General features: G+C 38.2%; 1 protein-coding gene across 15 annotated transcripts in view; it reads left to right on the top strand.

Annotated features, from left to right (window-relative positions):
• GTF2I (general transcription factor IIi) overlaps positions 1–20,465 on the top strand; it is an 80,845-nt gene that overhangs the window by 52,578 nt on the left and 7,802 nt on the right. For all 15 annotated transcript variants that reach the window (XM_072882587.1, XM_072882589.1, XM_072882590.1 and 12 more), the window contains 17 exons: positions 142–325; positions 2,131–2,189; positions 6,633–6,704; positions 7,412–7,595; positions 7,911–7,969; positions 10,120–10,191; positions 10,726–10,909; positions 11,428–11,486; positions 12,198–12,281; positions 12,771–12,866; positions 14,483–14,548; positions 15,397–15,580; positions 16,189–16,241; positions 17,160–17,270; positions 18,052–18,135; positions 18,948–19,131; positions 20,269–20,297. In XM_072882587.1, the coding sequence (XP_072738688.1) occupies positions 142–325; positions 2,131–2,189; positions 6,633–6,704; positions 7,412–7,595; positions 7,911–7,969; positions 10,120–10,191; positions 10,726–10,909; positions 11,428–11,486; positions 12,198–12,281; positions 12,771–12,866; positions 14,483–14,548; positions 15,397–15,580; positions 16,189–16,241; positions 17,160–17,270; positions 18,052–18,135; positions 18,948–19,131; positions 20,269–20,297 (1,764 nt within the window). The remainder of the gene's footprint in view (positions 1–141; positions 326–2,130; positions 2,190–6,632; positions 6,705–7,411; positions 7,596–7,910; positions 7,970–10,119; positions 10,192–10,725; positions 10,910–11,427; positions 11,487–12,197; positions 12,282–12,770; positions 12,867–14,482; positions 14,549–15,396; positions 15,581–16,188; positions 16,242–17,159; positions 17,271–18,051; positions 18,136–18,947; positions 19,132–20,268; positions 20,298–20,465) is intronic.

Genomic DNA, 20,465 nt, shown 5'->3' with positions numbered 1-20,465 from the left:
ATGAATGCCTGCATGTTTAAATATGCTGAGGGGGGTATTGTCTGTCTGCTAATTTTAATGTTTTTCAGAGTGATATCAAACAGATAAATTGAGTAGAGCCACAAACTAGTCTAATGTTTTTGTTCTCCTTTTTTCTTAAAGCTCAAGCTATAAAAGCAAAAGGTCCAGTGTCTATCCCATACCCACTCTTCCAGTCACATGTGGAAGACTTATATGTGGAAGGGCTGCCAGAAGGAATTCCCTTCAGGCGGCCATCCACGTACGGCATTCCCCGTCTTGAGAGGATACTTCTAGCAAAGGAGCGGATCCGGTTTGTGATTAAAAAGTAAGGGATTTTGCATTTTTGTCCCTATCGTACTCATTGTTTTCTGCTGGCTCCACTCTGCTTCATTTTATCTTCAAGAACTTCCAAACTGATTTCTACTGACGTATTCTTTTGCAGTACTGATGAGTAATTTTTAGTTGATGTTCACTCTGATAAATTCAGCTTACCAGAGCACCACAGTGGTGGTTGAGGTCTGGTCAGATCTCTTCAGTATTACGGACTTCTTGTCATGGGCAGTCTCTTTGTACTATTTTAATCTTTGTGGCTGTAGTACATATTGAAAGCCATTGACTTGGGGATATTTTATGCTATCTGAGGATCCTGGCCTAAATTTCAGCTTGTGCTTTTATTTTTTTCTTGCTGGAATGCTGTATCAAGGTGTCTATGGCCATATCTGTATATAGCATCTCCAAGGGCAGGCATGAGGCCAAAATAGCTACTGGTTCCTGTGATTTAGTTGGATGCGTGTCCTTGGTGTGTCTGGAGGTAGGTCAGATAGTGTACATGAAGAGACACCTTAGATATACATAGAAGCTGCCTGAGGGCTCAGTTGCCTGCCATCGCTAGCCTGGCAGGGTATTGTCTACCTGTAAAGTGAGGACATGAGACTCATGAGATGTTCTGGGCTCCTTGCGTTCTCTTTTTCTCCTTTCTTGCCTTGGTGTCTTTCCTAGAAGAACCCTGATGTTACTTTCTGCAAAGGCAGGTGGGATTGGACCTGAGCCTGGACCGAGCCTGATTTCAGCATGTGCAGGGAGAGATGCCGGCATCTGTGGATGCCGAGTGCTGGATCTCAGGGCTGCAGAGCACTTCGAGATCCAGTACTGCGGGTACCACTGTGGCAGACTGATAGGCAGCTTTGGTAGTGGGTGGATATTTACCTTTTATAGTTTGGTGCTTCACTTCAGACAGATGTGATGTTTCACACCACAGATGGGCATGTACAGTTTAAATGAAACTTCTGTGCGTAACAGCTGATGTTTTACTATTGTTCAGTGGTGTAGGGCCTAATCCAAGAGTTTTCGAAGTGGATCAGAATCTGCTGATTGCAGTGGTGAGGCTCAGGATTGGTGGTAGTGACAGCCCATGCCTCTGTGCATGCTGCCTTTAGCACGGATGCTAGTTTCTCAAATTTGAGAGGTATACGTTCAGTTTCTGTCATCCTAATGCTTGCAGATAACGAGAAAAGAGGAAGAAGTGTAGATCTAACTTTTGTCTCACTTAAAATCAGACACTATGCATAGATTTTAATATTTATGCAATACTGGCACCTGCTCTTGTCAAATTTGTCTTAGTTGTTAACAGTAATTAATTTATGCTGTTCATCACTTTTGTAATGTGTGGTAACCAGAGCAGCTCAAAATGCAGTTCAGCTCTGTGAGAGAAGTCAGAATTTTTAAATTTTTTGTTGCTCTAATATGGATAATACTAGATGTATTTGGGAAACAAATGTCTGCTTTGAGATTTTCATTTTTAAAGGTTAAATTTTTTATTTGGATTTTTGTTTCTGATGAAGTGCATCTTAGACTTCAGAGATAATTTAAATGTAATCTGTATGTTACCTTGAAATGTTATGGCTCAGGTAGATATGGGTATTAGGCATGAAAAATGTTTTTGTCAGTAAGGTTCCAACCAGCTCTTATAATACTTCGGTGTTAATTGGAATTGAATGTTAGGGATCATGATGTCCCCTATTATTGTTTTTCTGATCCTTCAGTGGTAACTTGAGGCTGTAACTGTAGGCTGTAACTTCTGATTTATCAAGATGTATGTCACTGTTGAAGCATGTGTCTTAAATCTTTTAGGCATGAGCTTTTGAATTCGACACAAGAAGATGTACCATTGGACAAACCAGTTGCAGGAGGTAGGTCTTCAAACGTGCGAGTGGTACAAGTACAGTATGATTTCCTGTTTGACAGTCTTAGTGGTGGCTACTGTTTGCTTTTATTAATAACACATTGCAAATAATTCCTCTTGTTTTGAATTTTCTTTAGCTACAAAGTGACAGCAGTTTTCCACTGGCTCTCCAAGCCAGTGTTACTAACACTCTGTCAACTGATTTGATTCAGCTGGCCAGAAGAAAAAACAATGAGCTAAGTGTTAGTCTGTTGAGATGTAGAGAAAAGGCAGTAGTTTCCATAGTTGATGGAGTTTACTGGGTAGGGAACTGTCTGTATCATGGAATAATTGCTTATATATGGTATTTGCCAAAATTAGATTAACTGAAATGCAGTAATGAACATACTGGTTATAGTGACATTTGTTATCGTAGAATCTGACTTGCTCGGATGATGGGGCTCCATTTTCACATGGTAGTGCAAAGACAATGCATTCTAACCACTTTTGCCATCAGGAGTACTTATCAGCAGATGCATGCTCTTACATGTTTTGTCTCCATTGAGCACCCATCCAAAGGTAACAAAAATGTTACCTTTCCCCCGTGCTTGGCACTGGTGAGGCCGCACCTCGAATCCTGTGTTCAGTGTTGGGCCCCTCACTCCAAGAGAGACATTGAGGGGCTGGAGCGTGTCCAGAGAAGGGCAACGAAGCTGGGGAAGGGTCTGGAGCACAAGGCTGATGGGGAGCGGCTGAGGGACCTGGGGTTGTTTAGCCTGGGGAAAAGGAGGCTGAGGGGAGACCTCATCGCTCTCTACAACTGCCTGAAAGGAGGCTGTAGAGAGGTGGGGGTCGGTCTCTTCTCCCAGGTCACAAGTGATGGGACGAGAGGAAATGGCCTCAAGTTGTGCCAGGGGAGGTTTAGACTGGATATTGGGAAATTTTTACTTCACTGAAAGGGTTATCAGGCTTTGGAACAGGCTGCCCAGGGAAGTGGTTGAGTCACCATCCCTGGAGGTATTTAAGAGACGTGTAGATGTAGATGCTTAGGGACATGGTGTAGTGGTGGACTTGGCAGTGCTAGGCTAACGGTTGGACTTGATGATCTTCAGGGTCTTTTCCAACCTAAACGATTCTATGAAAAATGACCATGTAAAAACAAGACTACAAGAACAGACTTTTGTTACAATTGCACCCATGAACTCATTTCCCCTCTAGTTGTGAGAAAAAAGTTTAGTAAGGAAAAAAATCAACTTTTGAAAGAATTGTGCCTTTGCATGCACACTATTTGGTAAATTACTTTCCTGGACTTGTTTTTCTCTTCAGTCGTATTCTACTCTCTATGGCTTCAGGGCGTTTTTTTAAATTGTCCAATTAAGCCAAGTGTTGAAAGCTTGTATGCCTGAACCAATGGTAGCAAACAGATTGGTCCCAACCCCAAAATGCTAACTGGCTACCTCAGCCTGGTTGAATTGTGAATTTTTAGTAATACCAGAGAAATTCTTAGTTCAGACAGGGACGCAAGCATATAAATAAATGGTAGTATCTGCACTACTGCAGCATCATTATGTTGTATTATATACTCATAGTCTTCTGTTGTAAAGCGTATCAAAGACTGTACTTAACGTGAACATTAAGGGTCTAAATTAAGCAAAAAAATTATGTCATAAGGGTGTCACTTTAACATGCAGGAATTAAACTTTTCCTGCAGTGTAAGTTAACCTAGTGTCTTGAGTCTTAATAACCTCCTGTTCCTTTGAGCACCAAATTGAACTACAAAAATAGTAGGTAGGCTAATGACTGAGCCTTAAACTTAACTGTACTCTTATGTGGGGTTTTAAATTAGCCCTTTTCTCTGTTGTTTTTGTCATATTTAATGTGGTTATACTGATTATGAAGGCGAAGCAGATACATTACATATCCTGTAAAACGCCTGTAGCTAAGAAAACTAGTGGTAACCCATTTTTATGGCACAGTGTTATGAACAGTCACTTTATGTTGCTTGTCTTCACTAACTTGTAATGATGGTATATTCATGTGTGACCTCTGCGTTATTTCTGAGAGAAGAGAAGAGAACGTCTGTGAAAGCTGTTGATAACATCTCAGGGAACACAGGTCAGAAGACAACAGCTGTCTGAGCCTCCTTTCCCTCGGTTTTCTTTTCTCCCTGTTTGGATTCCCTCTTTCCCAGTTGCTCATCATCTCCTCTGCTGCTCCGCGTGCCCGCTGCCATGTCAGAGAGAGAGCTGTGTAGCGCCTTGTGGCTCCATGGCCAAAGTCCTGCTCTGTCCACAGCCCCTGCTAGCTTGTGTCCCCAGCAGGAGAGGAATGGGATGGGTACGGAAGTTGTATTTTGACTGGCAGAAGAAAGACGATTTGCATTTGCATTCCTGTGGGAAACAGGCTGGTCAGGAAGGTTTTATGAAATAGCCTCGGCCCCGAAGCCCTGAGAAGAGTTATATTGGCTCCAAGACAGACCAGTCAGGCAGCGATGGTTTGGCTCAGGAAATGGCCAGAGAAGTGTGAGCAGGTGCCTGTGAAGATAGCCCAGCCTGGTGCAATGCAGTTATGCAGCAGAAATTGTTGCTTGTGCATGCTGACTAAACCCACAGCGTGGCAGCTGTCCGGTATCTTGTTCAAGACTGATAAGCTTCCAGTTGTTGGTTGCAAATACTTGCAAATACTTCCAGTTGTTGGTTGCAAAAACATATTCAGAAGAAAAAAGTGATTTGTATGATATGTGCTTTGATCCCTGTCACCCAGCACTGAGGGGACAGACGGGTTCTTTTAGGATCCTTGACAGAATGATGACAGCACTAAATCATAGTTACAATTAAAGATTAGAATGGCACAGGGTTTCTACAAGCAGAATCAATGTAGCACAATTTATAAGTAGCGTAATACAGAATTTATAATACAACTTAACCTATGGTTTCTAATCACCTAGACTCTCTGCAGATCGGGTCAGATCTTGATACATGGCTCGCTGTATCAATGTAACAATCATAATCTAGAGTCAAAAATGATATAAAAGACGACGAGTCACTCAGTCCTTGGAGGAAGCAGAGGATGGTGGAGGTGTCCCTGGCCATGGGGGGTCACGGTTCTCACTGTCCAGCAGCAGCTCCGGTCCAAGTTCCCCCCTTAGGACTTATAACTGCTTGATTTTATGGACAGTGCTCCGTGTGCTGTTGCGCTTCCCTGTTCTGTGCTGGGGACAGCACCACCACCGGGCTGGCTGGGTGCCTGGGACCTTCAAGGCCAGTGAGGAAGGGATTAATTGGCCTGGCGCCCAGGAACCTTGAGGCCGGTAGGGAGGGGAAGTAGAAATCTGTTTGGTTTGTCTGCTTGGTTCACAGGACCTTCAGGGCCTGAGAATGAAGGGAAAGGGAACGAATACGTGACCTGCTCGGTCACAGAGAATGGCTGCTTGCCTTACAAAATGGCGTTAGTTATGCTAACCACATTACCAGGGGTTCAGAGCAGGGGGTACCGATCAAAATCCCAAATGATGAGCACACATGACAAAACAGAAGCAAAAGCTGTTACTATTCCTGCTACCAAATATGATGGCACTAACGTCATCGTTGTGCTCTGTTGTTCTGCTGGAGGAGCAGAACTCAAACTTATGACTGTCTTCAGGTGCAAAACTTTGTCTCATGAACTCTACCAAAGATTTGTGTGCACCAGCCAATAAGCAAAGATACTCAAGTGATAAAATGATGGAAGAACAGCATTTAAACCTGTTTTATTCACAAGGATATGCTAATCTACATAGCTGCCACGTGTTGGGTTCTGTGTCTAAATTATGACTTAACTCATGCATTAGGTAGTGTCAAGAAAACATTTTGGAGAGTTGGAACTAAGCTGCTTGTCAACTCGAGAATGACAAAATCCCTAGAGTCATCTGATGTAGCTATTAACCACCATGCAAAAAGTATTGTCCACAAACAGTGGGGAGAAATGGATGCTGGAAGTTCAACACGAATATACAGCAAGGAGCAAATTGATATGTGCACCTACTGTAAAAGCTTCCTTTGTGGTTGTCAGTGCTTAGTGAAAATTCCTTGAAAGCAAGTTTTCATCCCATATGCATACCAAATACTGCACTGAATATCAAGAGAATTTCTTAGAAAATCAAACTTGCAAAAAACTAATCCCATCTCCAGATGGGATTTACAGATTCAAGGCAGATGATGAAAGCATTGCAGTTCTTCATGCCAATACACTGTGTGTGTTTTGTAGCAGGAGCGATGTCAGTGGTTCAATGGACTCTTGTACAGTTTTAATATTACCTCACTTATTATAATTCATTTGCCTAGTTCCAAGTTGAATCCATACTTCTTCTGCATAGTATTTTCTGGGTTACCTGAAAACGCAGAATGGTTATGCCTGCTATAAACTGAACAACTGAAAATACAACCAAAATAATTAGGGAATGTTGTCTTTGTTCTTTGTCGCTCAAATACAGTGAAAGAGGAGTGGTATGCCAGAATCACCAAACTGAGAAAGATGGTAGATCAACTCTTCTGTAAAAAGTTTGGTGAGTACAGTATTATCATTTCCTTCTCTTTTATGGCTTTGTATTTCTTAAAGGTTGCTTTCATTACTTCCTTTGAACGTCTACATGAATGAGACCTTTGATCAGTTTTTTCAAATATTTAAAATCCTGGCAGTTGTGTGAAAAAGAATGTATTTATCTACTGTTATACAACAAGGTAAATTCATAGTTGAAAAAAAATTCTAAATCTTATACGTACAGCTCTTCTAATTGCTCTCAGTTCCTTCCTATTTGGATTTTTTTTCCTTTGATGGTGAATAAACCGACCATTTACTTATTTATATCCTTTGCAGTACCATTAAAATTAGTATTAGAACATTTCTGGGTGAATTTTTATGTTCTCTCCAATATAAAAAAATAGTCAATTTCATAAGAGCTAGAATAAAATGTTGTGTGATGCTCTATAATAGATTAAGAACTTTGGATAAAAGCACTGTATTATGCCGCAGTGAAGAACCCAGTAATCTTCAGTCTAGCATTGTGACTGCCCATATCAACATGCTATAATATGGTAAATTTTTGTATTCTTGATGTGCTGATACTTGGACTCTGTTGGGTTTAGATATCCTGCATTGTCCCAGGTTCTAAGATGACGATTGCAACAGCCTGAAGATTTGGTAGCTTAGCTAGCTTTTAGTAAAGGTTGATGGCCAAACTGTCCAGTTACTGGATGTATTTTGCTCTAACAGCCGAGGCCCTGGGGAGCACTGAGCCTAAAGCTGTTCCGTACCAGAAATTTGAGGCCCATCCTACTGACCTCTGTGTTGAAGGGCTGCCAGAGAACATCCCCTTTAGGAGTCCCTCCTGGTATGGAATCCCTCGCCTTGAAAAAATAATTCAAATGAGCAACAGAATAAAATTTGTGATCAAAAGGTAAGTGTTTGTTTTAATGCCTAAGCATGTTTGTTTTTTTAAGAAAGAGGCCAAACAAACACCCTTTGTGTAATCAAGCACTTGGTTTCATTAAGTCATGAAGCATTCGGTCTCTAGTTACTGAATAGGCAGATTAAATATTCTGCATTTTAAGTGGGTATTTGCAATCCAGACGTCTTCCAAAATATTTTTGTAGCATTTTCTCAAGTGTGAAATACATAATAGAAAAATCCAAACTTTTCAATTCATGTCATAATAAGTAGTGGCATTTAATTTATGTCAAGAATGGGCAGATTATTTGCTTTCTGGTTGCAGGCCGGAGCTGCTAACTCTCACTTCCACTGAAGTTATTCAACCCAGGTCGAACACCCCAGGTAAGACAGGTGCTGTCTCCAAGTGGGAATGGAAGGGATTGCTGGGGACACAAATTTGGATCAATGCAACATTTTTCAAGAAGGAACCCTTCTGTGATGAGTGTGCTGACATGCTCTTCCTGAGGTTTGAAAAGAATAAATTGATCATTATGAACATGGATGGCTTTCTGGATTGTGGTGCAGTCCAGCTGTCTTTGAATAACAGAATGGATGACCTGCACAGCCCAGGAGAACTGGAGTTACTATCCTGGCCTGAACCCAAGCTCTGGAGCCCCTTAGCATTTCACAGCTGACTTTGTTGGGCTTTTTTCAGGCCTCTGTTGGTAAGGAATTGTAATGACTTCTTGTAAGCATGAAATGCCTTTAACACTGGAAGAGAATCCAGAGTGTTTTTTATTTCCTGAGACAATCGAATGCCCTGAATTGGTGTATTGATACTTTCTTGCAACAGAAGTGTACAATCCAGAGTATGAATCTGCTACTAGTAATAACACAAACCTCAGGGCTTGCTAGGTTTTTTCCCCACACACATTTTGCTGGATAAACGAACTGCAGCTTCAGGAAATAATTGCGTTGATCTCTCTGCGTTAAAAAAAAAAAAAAGGAAAGAATATGATTTAATAATCATGTAATCAGTAGTCATGTCATCACAACGTATTGTGGATTTAGTTTGGATTTTAGGAAAAGGCTCATATTCAGCAGGAGGGTAGCTCAGTAGAAAAGACTGTTCAGTATGGAGCAGAAGGAAAAGGCAGTGTTGATTGGTTTGTTTTGTTGCCAAAACCCCAGTTGTTGTCAAATCTGACAATATAACTGACAATTTGACAATGAAGTAATAATGGCAGGTGCCAATGATAGCAGTAAAAAAACCAGCTAATAAAATCCTCTTTCTGAAAGAACTGATGTGCAGTGGCCACGATTCTTAAAACTCAGACTGTTTGAATCTTCAGAATAACATTGCTTTTTTGTACTAGTTATATTTTTCACTAGCTTATAGGTGAGTCTGGTATTATCAGTGCCCACAAAGCTTACCAGGGTGCAGGGTTTGGTGTCAGACAGGTAAATGCAGCAAATGTTCTCTTGGGCTTAGAGCCCAGTGAAAACCATTTTCCCAGGCAAAGGCTGAGGATTGTGTTACTGCAGATGCAGTACTTTATGTCGCTAAAGAATATTAGCAAACTTTATGTTGCTAAAGAATACTAGACCGTTTTTAACCAAAATATCGTTCTGCTGCAAAGTAATAATCCGGTGCCCTCAACAGATAGTCTGCAAACAACATTTTAATTTTTTTTGAGTAAATTAGTCAGTGTAGTTTGCCAGTAAGACTACAACCTGTGCGTAAGTGCATAAACACAGGTGCATGTGTTAAATACCTGTGAAATCTATCAAATAAGTAGGCCAGATTGCAAAAAATATGAATGCATCTTGCCTTGACAGTATAAGAAATAAAGAAAGGTCAGGAAATTTGTTAGTCAAAAATATTATTTGGAAACAAAAAATTTCGTATAGTTTCCTTCCTGCATGCTTTCCACAACTCTGAATGGTATTAGCTCAGTAGCAGTTAATTGTTCTTTGTGGGTTATGATGAAAAGTAATGACTTATGCTGTTTGTCAGAAAAGTAGTGCTTTTTATTGCTGCTAGTGTCCTTTGCTTGCTTCTCCACCTAAGCTGCAAATTGTCTGCTCTGGCTAGCACTCCTATAATTGACTTTTATTTATAATAGAGAACAACATTGAAGATTATTTTTTTAATGCTAATCAAAATGTTTAGCAAAGCACTCTTTACATCCTCATCTTCTGTTCTAAAGAGTGTTAATTCTTATGCACTATGATTAATTAATTCCAACTTTGTAAGAGCCACTAGAATAATTCCTTCCTGCATCTAAAGGCTCTGAAGAACAAGTTCTCCCACATGGGGCAATGTTTGAAATTTGTAACTACATTTAAACAGGTTTTCCATTATGTAGAGGGAATTATGTGTATCATTTAAGCTGCCATTAATAATCATTACTCATTGTAGGGCCTCGTCTGCTCAGACATGATTGTGTTGATAGTTTACAAGTTCTTGTGTTGAAAAAAAATGTGTTCGAATGTACCTCTTTATCTAGAACTGGGTAATACTCTGACATACATCTGTTTCTGGTTTTCAGTCAAAGAAGATTGGAACGTCAGGATCACAAAGCTAAGAAAGCAAGTAGAAGAGATATTTAATACGAAGTTTGGTAAGTTACATGTTAAATGAACTGGTTTATAATGCTGTTGTGTTCTAAAACTCGTCTGTAAAAAGAGTTTTAAATTTTACTGTACTAATTTAAACATCAGAAATGTGCCACGTCAGATGTGGAAATGTTGACTCCCCTCACCTACTTTTTACTGGCTCTTCCCTATAACTGACATAAATGACTTTATAACAACATCCTAGGCCATAGTTTCTCCAGTTGCCAGAAGTTGTCCATAGTTCCATAGTTGTCCAGTTGACAGAGATGATATGTGCACAAAAAGCTTTTGGATGAAAAAAGTTCTCAGAAGAAAATATTAGGCACTGCAGACTTAGGTGTTATCTGTTACAAGATGGACGAAGTTGCCATTTGCAACTATTCTACAGAAAATAGTAGAAAATCTATTTAAATATTTCTCTTGGTTTTTTTTATTATCTCTGAGTAGCAGAGCTTCTGTAAGCCAAGCTTCTTAAAATCACTTGAGATAAAATACCACCCATTTGAGTGTGTAAACTATCATTAAATCTTTATTTTCAGCCCAAGCTCTGGGGCTTTCAGAGGCAGTGAAAGTTCCCTATCCTGTATTTGAATCAAACCCTGAGTACTTGTACGTCGAAGGCTTGCCAGAAGGAATCCCCTTCCGGAGTCCCACATGGTTTGGAATTCCACGCCTTGAAAGAATTGTCCGTGGGAGTGGCAAAATCAAATTTGTTGTTAAAAAGTATGTTTGTAATTCAGTTATTTTTACTCCTGATTTTGAAGTTATTTGATTTTCTTCCCAGCAACTTTAGGCTTTAAATGCTACCTAAATTCTGTTTCCATGAAACAGAAAGAACATTTTGCACGTATGTTTTATCTCATAAAAGGATATACCTTCCTCATTAAATTTATGTAGATGTATAAATTGCGCGTTTCGTGCATCTAGGATCTAAGGGAAAAAATGGCCTTGTACCTGGAAGCTTTTTTCCTTCTTTTTTTTTTTCCTTCTTTTTCTTTATCTTTTTGCTTGAAATAAACCCAGAAGAAAATTACAGAGTAGAAAATGCAGCTTTATGTTTTCTAACTTTTTGTGGTTATAGTAGATGGAGAGTCACCCATGCTTCTAGCAGAATTTTATTATAGAGAGCTGATGTTATGTAAATTGGAACTCAACTGAATTCCAAGAAATTTGTAACATTTTGCTGTATTTTTTTTTTTTGCATGTGTAATTGATTGGATTGTGTTCTGTTCAACTTTTAGGCCTGAGCTTGTCACTTCTTATTTGCCTCCAGGACTGGCTAGTAAAATAAACACTAAAGGTAAACAATTAAGTATTATTTGCTGCCATCAATTCCTAAATACTTACTTTCTGCTTCCTTAGCAGACTGAGAGATCTTTGTGGTTGAAAAATACAGGTGTTGCAAACGAAAGGCATTATTTGAGAGGATTAGCATAGTAGACTCTAAATCTGCTTTTATTTGAAAAAGTTACTCAAAACGTAAATTTATCTACTTTTCTTTTACTTAAGACTATTCCAATACAGAAAATGGAATTTACCCAATTTTGACAACTGTTATTTTTCTATTAATGGCCTAAACCATATTTAACTTATAGCTGTGAACTGAAGTAAATAACAATGAAGTGTTGTAAGAAAAGAATAAAAAAGAAAGTCTTTTAAGTTTAAGCTGTCTATAAAAAATTCAGAAGTTAATAATTTTGTTATTTAGATAATAAAAAGTGCCAAAGCTGTCCCTCACACTTAGAAACCATGAAGTCTTCTGTTCTGAATTAGTGGAGTGAAAATTTAGGTGTGATACCTGCCTTTTTCAAGAGTACTAAACGCACTTTTTAAGGCTGTGAGCATCACTGTGGTGTTCAGATTTTGCAATGCAGACGGTACTTAGTACAGACACAAGTGATTCTTCAGTCTGTTGGAATTTTCAGAATACAGCTGTTTTTTCATTAGCTGTGCAGGTTATATACATCATAGAGGGTTTGTGCATTACACCTTGTATTATATTGACTTCCAGCAACGAGTCCAAAGAGTTCAAAAAGGTCACGAAGTCCTGCAGGCAATTCAAAGGTCCCAGAGATTGAAGTTACTGTTGAAGAAGGTATGGAAAAAACATCATTAAATATTCTTCTACTGTTCTTCTATTCTATTCTTCTAATGTTTTCTGTTCTCAGTTTTCATAGCCCATAGTTAATTTATACATGCACCTCATGTAGCAAACTCAGTTTCATTTCAGGGCTCCAGATACACTTTAATATAGAAACAGCTTTATTTTTCATTTCTGAGTAATACTGGATTCTGTGCAGATGATGGTTATGTAAAATGTTGGCGTTTGACAGCTTGCTTGGGCTTTTTATTCCAAGCAGAGATGTGGGAACTGGTGTACTCCTGAGCAGAGAGATGACAGACGTGATCAGTAGTACCAAATGCTTAAATACAACCCTAGAAGAACTTCTTAAGGGGTTTTTTTTTATTGTACTCTTGATTCAGAAGTTAAGTTTTCTCTAGTAATCAAGTCTGATGTGTTGTTCTTTTCATATGATGTCTTGCTTCTGCTCTCTGCATGTATATATGTAATGTCTTTTTACAGGTCCTAATAAACCACAAACAACAGATGTTCGAACTAACTCTCAAACCAATGGGTCCAATATGAATTTCAAGCCACGAGGAAGAGAGTTTTCTTTTGGTAAATGTTGTGGAAATTAGCACACATGCATTCTATTAATGTTGGTATTGAAAATTCTGGTGATTACATATCAGAGATATTTTGAATTAATGTTTTATTCTACAGTTAGTGAAGGACTGAAGTTCTTGTTTTCATGTACATGAAATGTAGAGTAATCTGCATCGGAGAAATCCTGGAGGATGTATGGAGAATGCTGTACAAATGCAGCACAGGTCCATTAGATCTTATTAACTTGGGTTCAGAATCAGTCCCTTTAGACTTTTGCTGCTCTCTTATTTCACACTGCTGCAGACCCTTGAAGGAGCATAGTACCACCAGAGAGCGTAAGCCCAGCTGAGATCTGATATTATGCATAAGCTTGATAAGCACTCCACAAACTTGAAATATTGAGCATCACTGTGCAAAGATACCCGAGTGGTATGTAGGAACTAGGAAGGATTTGAACTAACATTAGTAAGCCATGATCTATCAGAGCCGATTTTGCAAGATCGCCATTATAGACCTCTCCAGTTCTGGAAAATCAGTAAAGGAAAAGCCAGACAGGACTGGAAGCCGTGTGGTTGTGTTCATGAGCATTGGGCCGGAGCTTTTTAACCATGGAGGACCAGGCCTGTCTGTGCAGCGCTCTAGCACAGAAATCTTTGCATTGAAAGCAGGGTCAAATTTGCAACCCAGGTGAATTCCTCATAGTCAAGGGAGATGAATGACTGTATTCAGAGTAACTAAGCAGTTCCCAAGTCTCATGAAACCTTTTTTTTCAGCATCCTTACATTCTGAGATTATTTGCTTATATTTATATAGGAGTTTGTTGTTATTTGCTTTTTTGTATTTGTCCCATGCTTTCTTTTTAGCAATATGGTCATAAAACGTGAAACAAAGGAATTTTTTACTCCTACTGAGCCAATTTAGAATGAATGTAAGATACTGATTTGGTGTGACTGCTCCTTTTGGCATGGGCGGCATTCGTATTCACAGTTCTGTACAGTTTTCTTGGATTTGCTTGCTATTGTTAGACCTCGCCTTTTTTTAAGCTTTAGTCTGCAACTTTTTTAAACTTTCAACTGAGCTTTTAGTTTTGTAGACCAGCTATGGACCATTTACTGCAGCCACAAGTAAACTGGTTTAGCAGTTGCTGCTGGTCACTGTCAGAAGCAAATTGCCGAGCTAGATGGACATTTGATCTTACCCACTGAAGTTGAAATTATGATAGAGCTTACAGGTCTCAAGAGAGAGGCATGTGTTTCAGGGCTGTGTCACTGAACACATGAAGAACTTTCTGCTGCTATTTTGGGTGCTGGTTCAGATGAGTAATTTTTATGTTGCTTGATATCATAAATTTGGATCATGCTTGGATTAATTTCAGTTTTAATTGCCCTGGCTTTAGTTAGCAGTATTTTTCAGAGCTTGAGGAAAATGAGGATTCATGTGGATATAGGTTTAGACTGCAGCAGAATGTTTCAGTGTCGTTTGCAAAATGATAGCCATTTTGTGCATTTTACTGTCATAGTAAATCAGTTATCAAGCATAATAATTTATTAAACATTTATTAAAATATTCTTCAAGGACTGATTCATTGTGTGCATGTTGATTTACTTTTTCTAATTTCCTCCTGGCAGAGGCATGGAATGCCAAAATTACTGACTTAAAGCAGAAAGTCGAAAATCTTTTTAATGAAAAATGTGGTAAGTTTATTGATTCTTTTTTACTGAGAAGTCTTTCTTATGAACATGCAGTTAGACATATGATAGATATATTCATGTTTATTTCAAAGGTCCTGCCATCCTTGTGTACTTTAGGAATCTCTCATTTGAGCTCATTGTTTTGTAGGTTGCTTGCAATTCTGTGTCACATTTCCACTAGCTATTTTATTTGGATTTGTAAATGGAGAAATTGTGGTTGGATTATTACTACTTTAATGACGCAGAGACATAGTGATTCCACATCCTGGCACATCTTTTAAGTTTTCCTCACTCTGCTTATGAATGGGATTTTGTATGACTTCAGCCTCTGCATGACTCGATACGTTATGGATGGTATCTGGAGAGACATGCTCCATCATATCCCAGTGCTGCTTCTGGTGCAGGCTGTTTGGAAGCTAATGACTTTTGGAAGTAATGACTTCTCATTACTCTTCTGAGTGCAGTTTTTGGAACAAGAACACTAACGTTGCCTGCCCTTGGTGCTTTCTCTAGCAGAGACAAAGACACAATACACTGCCTGTAACAAAGTAGAGTACAAACAGGACAGTCTTGTATGCAGACCAAGCCAGTGGCATGAGCTGTCTATAAATACTAATATTTTCAACTGCAAATTATGGTCAGATTTACTGCAACAGAATGAGTTATGTTTGAGACTGTTGATTTTCTTCCTGCCTATTCATAGCTGTCACCAAAAAAACCAAAAGCCTGCTGGTTCCACCTAATCTAGTATGTATGTGCCAACTATTATATACCATTTATACCTGAGATTTTCCTTTTTATAGACACATCAGTTATCTAGCTGGTAGCTTATTTGCTCTGTTGCGTTTCAGGGGAAGCTCTGGGACTGACTGAACCAGTGAAGGTGCCGTTTGCATTGTTTGAATCCTTCCCGGAGGTTTTCTACGTGGAAGGACTACCTGAGGGAGTGCCGTTCCGGCGACCTTCTACTTTTGGAATTCCAAGACTAGAGAAGATCCTGAGAAACAAATCGAAGATAAAATTCATTATTAAAAAGTAAGACTCCCATGTGTCTTTGATAATCCATTCTATGAGAATTGAAATGTAGACCAAAAAATGAAATTGTGTTGCTGAGTTGCTAAATTACTCTATAAAATACACACTGGAATATTTTTAGTAAGTGAGGAAATGGTCAGAAAGCTCTGGTAGAGGTGGAGCAAGATATAGTAATCTCTTTTTGTTCTGAAAGACACTTACAACCATTTTTGGAGGAAGAGCAAGTCCAGATTTCTTAGTCCATTTCAGTTATCACATCACTGGTTTAGCTCCTACTGCATGGAGCGCTTATGGGTTACTCATAAAACTTGCCGGCAGTGTACTAAGAGCTGAGAAGTGGAGACTCATATATTGGGGGTTGTAAGAATTTATTTTTCTTATCTAGAAGAGGTCTAGATACCCATGTGCCAGTGTAGAAACAGTGGCAAGAGAAGTTGCGGAGCCTCTCAGCCATTGCATTCTTGGCTCTGTTTGGCTGAGAATAACATAGCATTTATGATACCACTTAGTTCCTGTCTTTAATAAATTAATATTAGAAAATCTCATTTTCTTTAATGTTGATGAATGTAATTTTATTACTGTACATGAAATGTTCAATCTGTTTGCAGGCCTGAGATGTTTGAGGCGGCTGTTAAGGAAAGTTCTGCTAGAAGCCCCCAAAGTGAGTTTTGCAACTGCTTAATGTTCTAGATAACAGTCTCTTTCAAGGATTAAATACAAATCAGGAGTGCTGCATGGTGTTAATGAGTTCCTGAAAGATTCAGTCTACATTGTGGTTGGTTTGCTTGTTTGTTTTTAAGATGGGAAAAGCACTTCCCAGTTACAGTTTTAATATAGCTTTAGCAAGGGAGTATACCTTTTTTTAAGTTATTCACAATAATCAAGCCGCTAATATATTCTTTACTAGCTTTTATCAAAATGTAAGAAGCAACGTGTGATTTACAGAAGTAATTCAGATCTAGAGATAAATTATTTGCTCCTGATACATAGGTCATCTAAATGAGAAGTGCTCCACAGACAGGAGTGCAGATAGCCAGTAGAAAATTGTCAGGCAGGTCATGGATTAAATGTTTTGAGTCATATTATTATCTGTTACTATGAGTTGGCAAAACCCCACTGAGTTAGCTGAACTACGCTACTTTGTGCCACTGAACAGTGTGGCTTACAAATCTAACTGTAGGGGATTTCTTTTGTGAATGCATGCAGCAAACATGTGGATCAGTAGGTGTTACTGAATTAACTGCAAGTACTATGATTTTTCTGTTGATAAAAATACCAAAATAAATGTTCCACATACTCTTTTTTTCCTTTTCTTAATAGTCTTTTTAGAAAAACAGGTAGGTAAAGATTAACATTGTCTTTAATCTAGCCCTTTCTCCTCTTGGGTTGGAAAGACAAGAGTGGTGTGTACCTTCAATAAGTATGTCTCGTTGGAAGCTGAACCCATGTTGAAAATGGGACCGGCTCTGCATTGAAAATTTTGCAAATACCTGTTATTTTGCAATATTTTCTTTATATATGACAAACAAGATTTTGGGCTCTTTACAACTGTTTTTTAAATTAACTCTCTTACTTTTAGGAAAAAATAATTCATCTAATATAACAAATACCGCAAGCACCACAACAAACACAGTGGTGAACACAGCTGCAGGTGTTGAAGATCTTAACATCATTCAAGTAACTATACCAGGTGTGTATACTGTCAGGTTTCACATCATACTTTTTGTGCTTATATTCTCCATGACATTTGTTTAGTCTGATGAATTTTTTTCCTACAATCAAGTTGGTTCACTGAAATATAAGTACAGTCAACAAAGAACATAATTTAGCATTCTTTTTTTGCTGAGATGTTAAATATTTTCGAACACTCATGAATATCTATTCAGTGACATCTCTGGAATATTCTTGGTCCAGCCCCTAGTTAAGAAGTATCCACATTTTTCCCTTTTTTCTCACGCAATAAATTAAATACTGATTTGCAATTTTCTTGGCAACTTCAAGAGATCAGGACTCGGACTGAATTGAATAACGATGCAGACTGAACTGTTTTGTCTTAACACCGATTACTACTTTCTCAGGCCTGGATTACATTCGTTAGAAACCGTGAGGAACATTGCATGCTGTGGCCATCTGTTGAATGGCACTTTCGCTTTAACCTTTCCCCACCATTATATGTACTGTAAGAAAATAAAATATAATTTGTGGTTTTAGATGAAATTTACAAAATCATCTCTAGATAGTAAATCTAATGTTGGTTATGTAAATACTTTGACGCTTCTCACAGATTTCTTAAAAACCATCTATTTTTGCATATTTCTACCATTCTGTGTTACTGCTAAAACTAGGAACAAAGACAGAGCCTGTTTTGAAGCATTCAGATATACCTGCTTTGAGTAAACATGCAATGATAAACAAGCTTAAGGGAAAAAAAATCTGCTTCTTTCTGAGGCTATTCTAACAATTTCTTCCAGATGATGAAAGTGAGCGACTGTCAAAAGTGGAGAAGGCCAGACAATTGAGAGAGCAAGTAAATGATCTTTTTAGCCGGAAATTTGGTAATTGCTTCTTACTCCTCATTTTTACGTAGGTGTGAATGCAATTAATGTTGTTCATATTGAAGTTACTGAATCATCACAGGGAATGATATATATGATCATTAAAATGAACAAATTTGAGAATTGTGTATGGACGTTGTGCTTTGACTTCAAAAAGAATCTTTTATAAGCGATGTAGGTTGTTTGGTGTTTTAAACAAAAAATCCCAAGAGTATAGATTTCTTTATGTTCTCCCCCCTTCCTGTTTATTTCTGTGTAAGCATGGATGAAATATTTATTTTGCTGGCAAACCATGATTCTTCTTAGGGCTTCAGAGATGTCTTAATACTTGAGACTAGAGTAATTTTTAAAACGAAACTTAACCTTTTTTGCTGTGTATGGTTTTCTTTATTTCTACTTTGTATTTGCGTTGTACAGCAATAATGACCTGAGTTTGTTTATCTGGAATTCCTTCACTAGTGCTGTGTTGAATTGCTTTTTGTGCGCATTGCAGGAAATGCTTTGTCTTCCTTGATGTAGCTATTTCCTTAGATATCCTGTTCTATAGCTTTTTTAGTAAAAACAGAATCTGGGTCCTTTATGTGGTGAGCTGTTAGAGTTGAAGTTGTAACTAATGATCTCGTAGTAACATTCATCAGTGTAATCCAAAACATCTAACACTGTAATGGTTTAATTGTCAAGTGGATTTTATAGTTTCAGATCTGATAGAAAGCTTGGGTTTGCATTTAGTTTCTTAATCGACTGAGGACTTTTTCTTCAATGCGTAATCATAAATATGTAGCTTGAAAATAAACATGACGTCTCTCACTTAGGTGAAGCCATTGGCATGAATTTTCCTGTGAAAGTCCCATACAGAAAAATCACTATCAACCCTGGCTGTGTGGTGGTGGATGGGATGCCTCCTGGCGTGACATTTAAAGCTCCCAGTTATCTGGAAATCAGCTCGATGAGGAAGATTTTGGAATCAGCAGATTTTATCAAATTTACTGTCATTCGGTATGTAGTTGCCATTGATCAGATGGTACAGATGTTGGGAGGACAGCCCTGTAGCTTGAATAAATTGAGATTCAACAGAATAGAAGTTGCAGTGCATCTCTAAATAGTGGAAGATGTTGGCTCTTTTGGAAACAATATGTCAAGTCAAATGAAGCCCAGATGTTCATAGCATGAATGAAGAAGGAGAATAACTCTTTGGAGGACATGTCCACTTTAGGATGACAAAGGGCATATTATTAATACTGCATATTGCAGCGAGCTGTCTTACAGCAAGAGTTGAAATATATTCAAATTATATAACAGAGTCCTGAAGTGTTGTGGGCCTTGCTCTCCTGTTTATCAGATCAAGCTTTGAGATGGGTCCAGAGCTTGTTGGCTCTTGACAGTAAACAGTATGTTTGTAGTAGTATTAATATTTTAAAGTATTTCAGTTGTGTTAAAATTCCTGAGTTACGGTAAGCTCTTTGATTAATGGTTTTTTTCCTCCAGAATGAGTTTATCTACTATACCTAAAAATACAATATTGTCCAATTACAATATAAGTGAATTTTATTTAGGTGTTACATAGACATATATATACACACACACACACGTATATACAAAGTATATTTGCATGCATGAAGCAGAATAGATGAAACTTTGGAATCTTACTCAGAAAGAGTTCAGGAATTGAAAATAAAAATTTATCAGTTAATATAACTTCTCAAATCATAGACTGCTTCACAGGAGTCTAAAAGCTTCAATTTATCTTTAGATAGAGATAAATTTCTTAAATATATTTTACTAAGGGGTCTGAATTCTCGACCCTTAATCATGAAGAGTTCTAACTGAAAGGACTTTTGCTTGATACATTTTATTTAATTGAGCTCTGAAGAAGAGGTGGCTCCCTTGTTAATTAGCCGTGACTGAAGGAGCGATTTAGATCTTTCTGTGTATGTTAATTTTCAAAATGCTAGTGAACAAACCATGGTGCCCAAGAGCTGCTACGATGGTTCCTTCTGTTTTGTTTTCTGTTCATTTTTTAGCATGACCTCTGTTAAGAACCATTAGGTGAAGCTGCCTGGGGAGGGAGACCCCATGCAGTATATTTTAGAATCAGTAAATTTTTTTATTATTATTATTTTTTTAATTTTACAGACCATTTCCAGGACTTGTGATTAACAATCGTAAGTATTCATGAAACACTGATGGCAAATGTATTTTTGTAACTTACCAAGATTCGTTTTCTACATTTTGGCTTAGTGGCAGAGGCTCCACAGTGGTTAAGTTCTATGTATAACTCTCTTGTCTGTGTCTGTCTCATTAAGATTTCCTGACTAAACATGCATGTGCAA

The sequence above is a fragment of the Ciconia boyciana genome, chromosome 17, assembly GCF_034638445.1.
Source record: "Ciconia boyciana chromosome 17, ASM3463844v1, whole genome shotgun sequence".
In the NCBI taxonomy this organism is placed as follows: domain Eukaryota; kingdom Metazoa; phylum Chordata; class Aves; order Ciconiiformes; family Ciconiidae; genus Ciconia; species Ciconia boyciana.
This window is presented reverse-complemented; position numbering and strand designations above follow the sequence as displayed.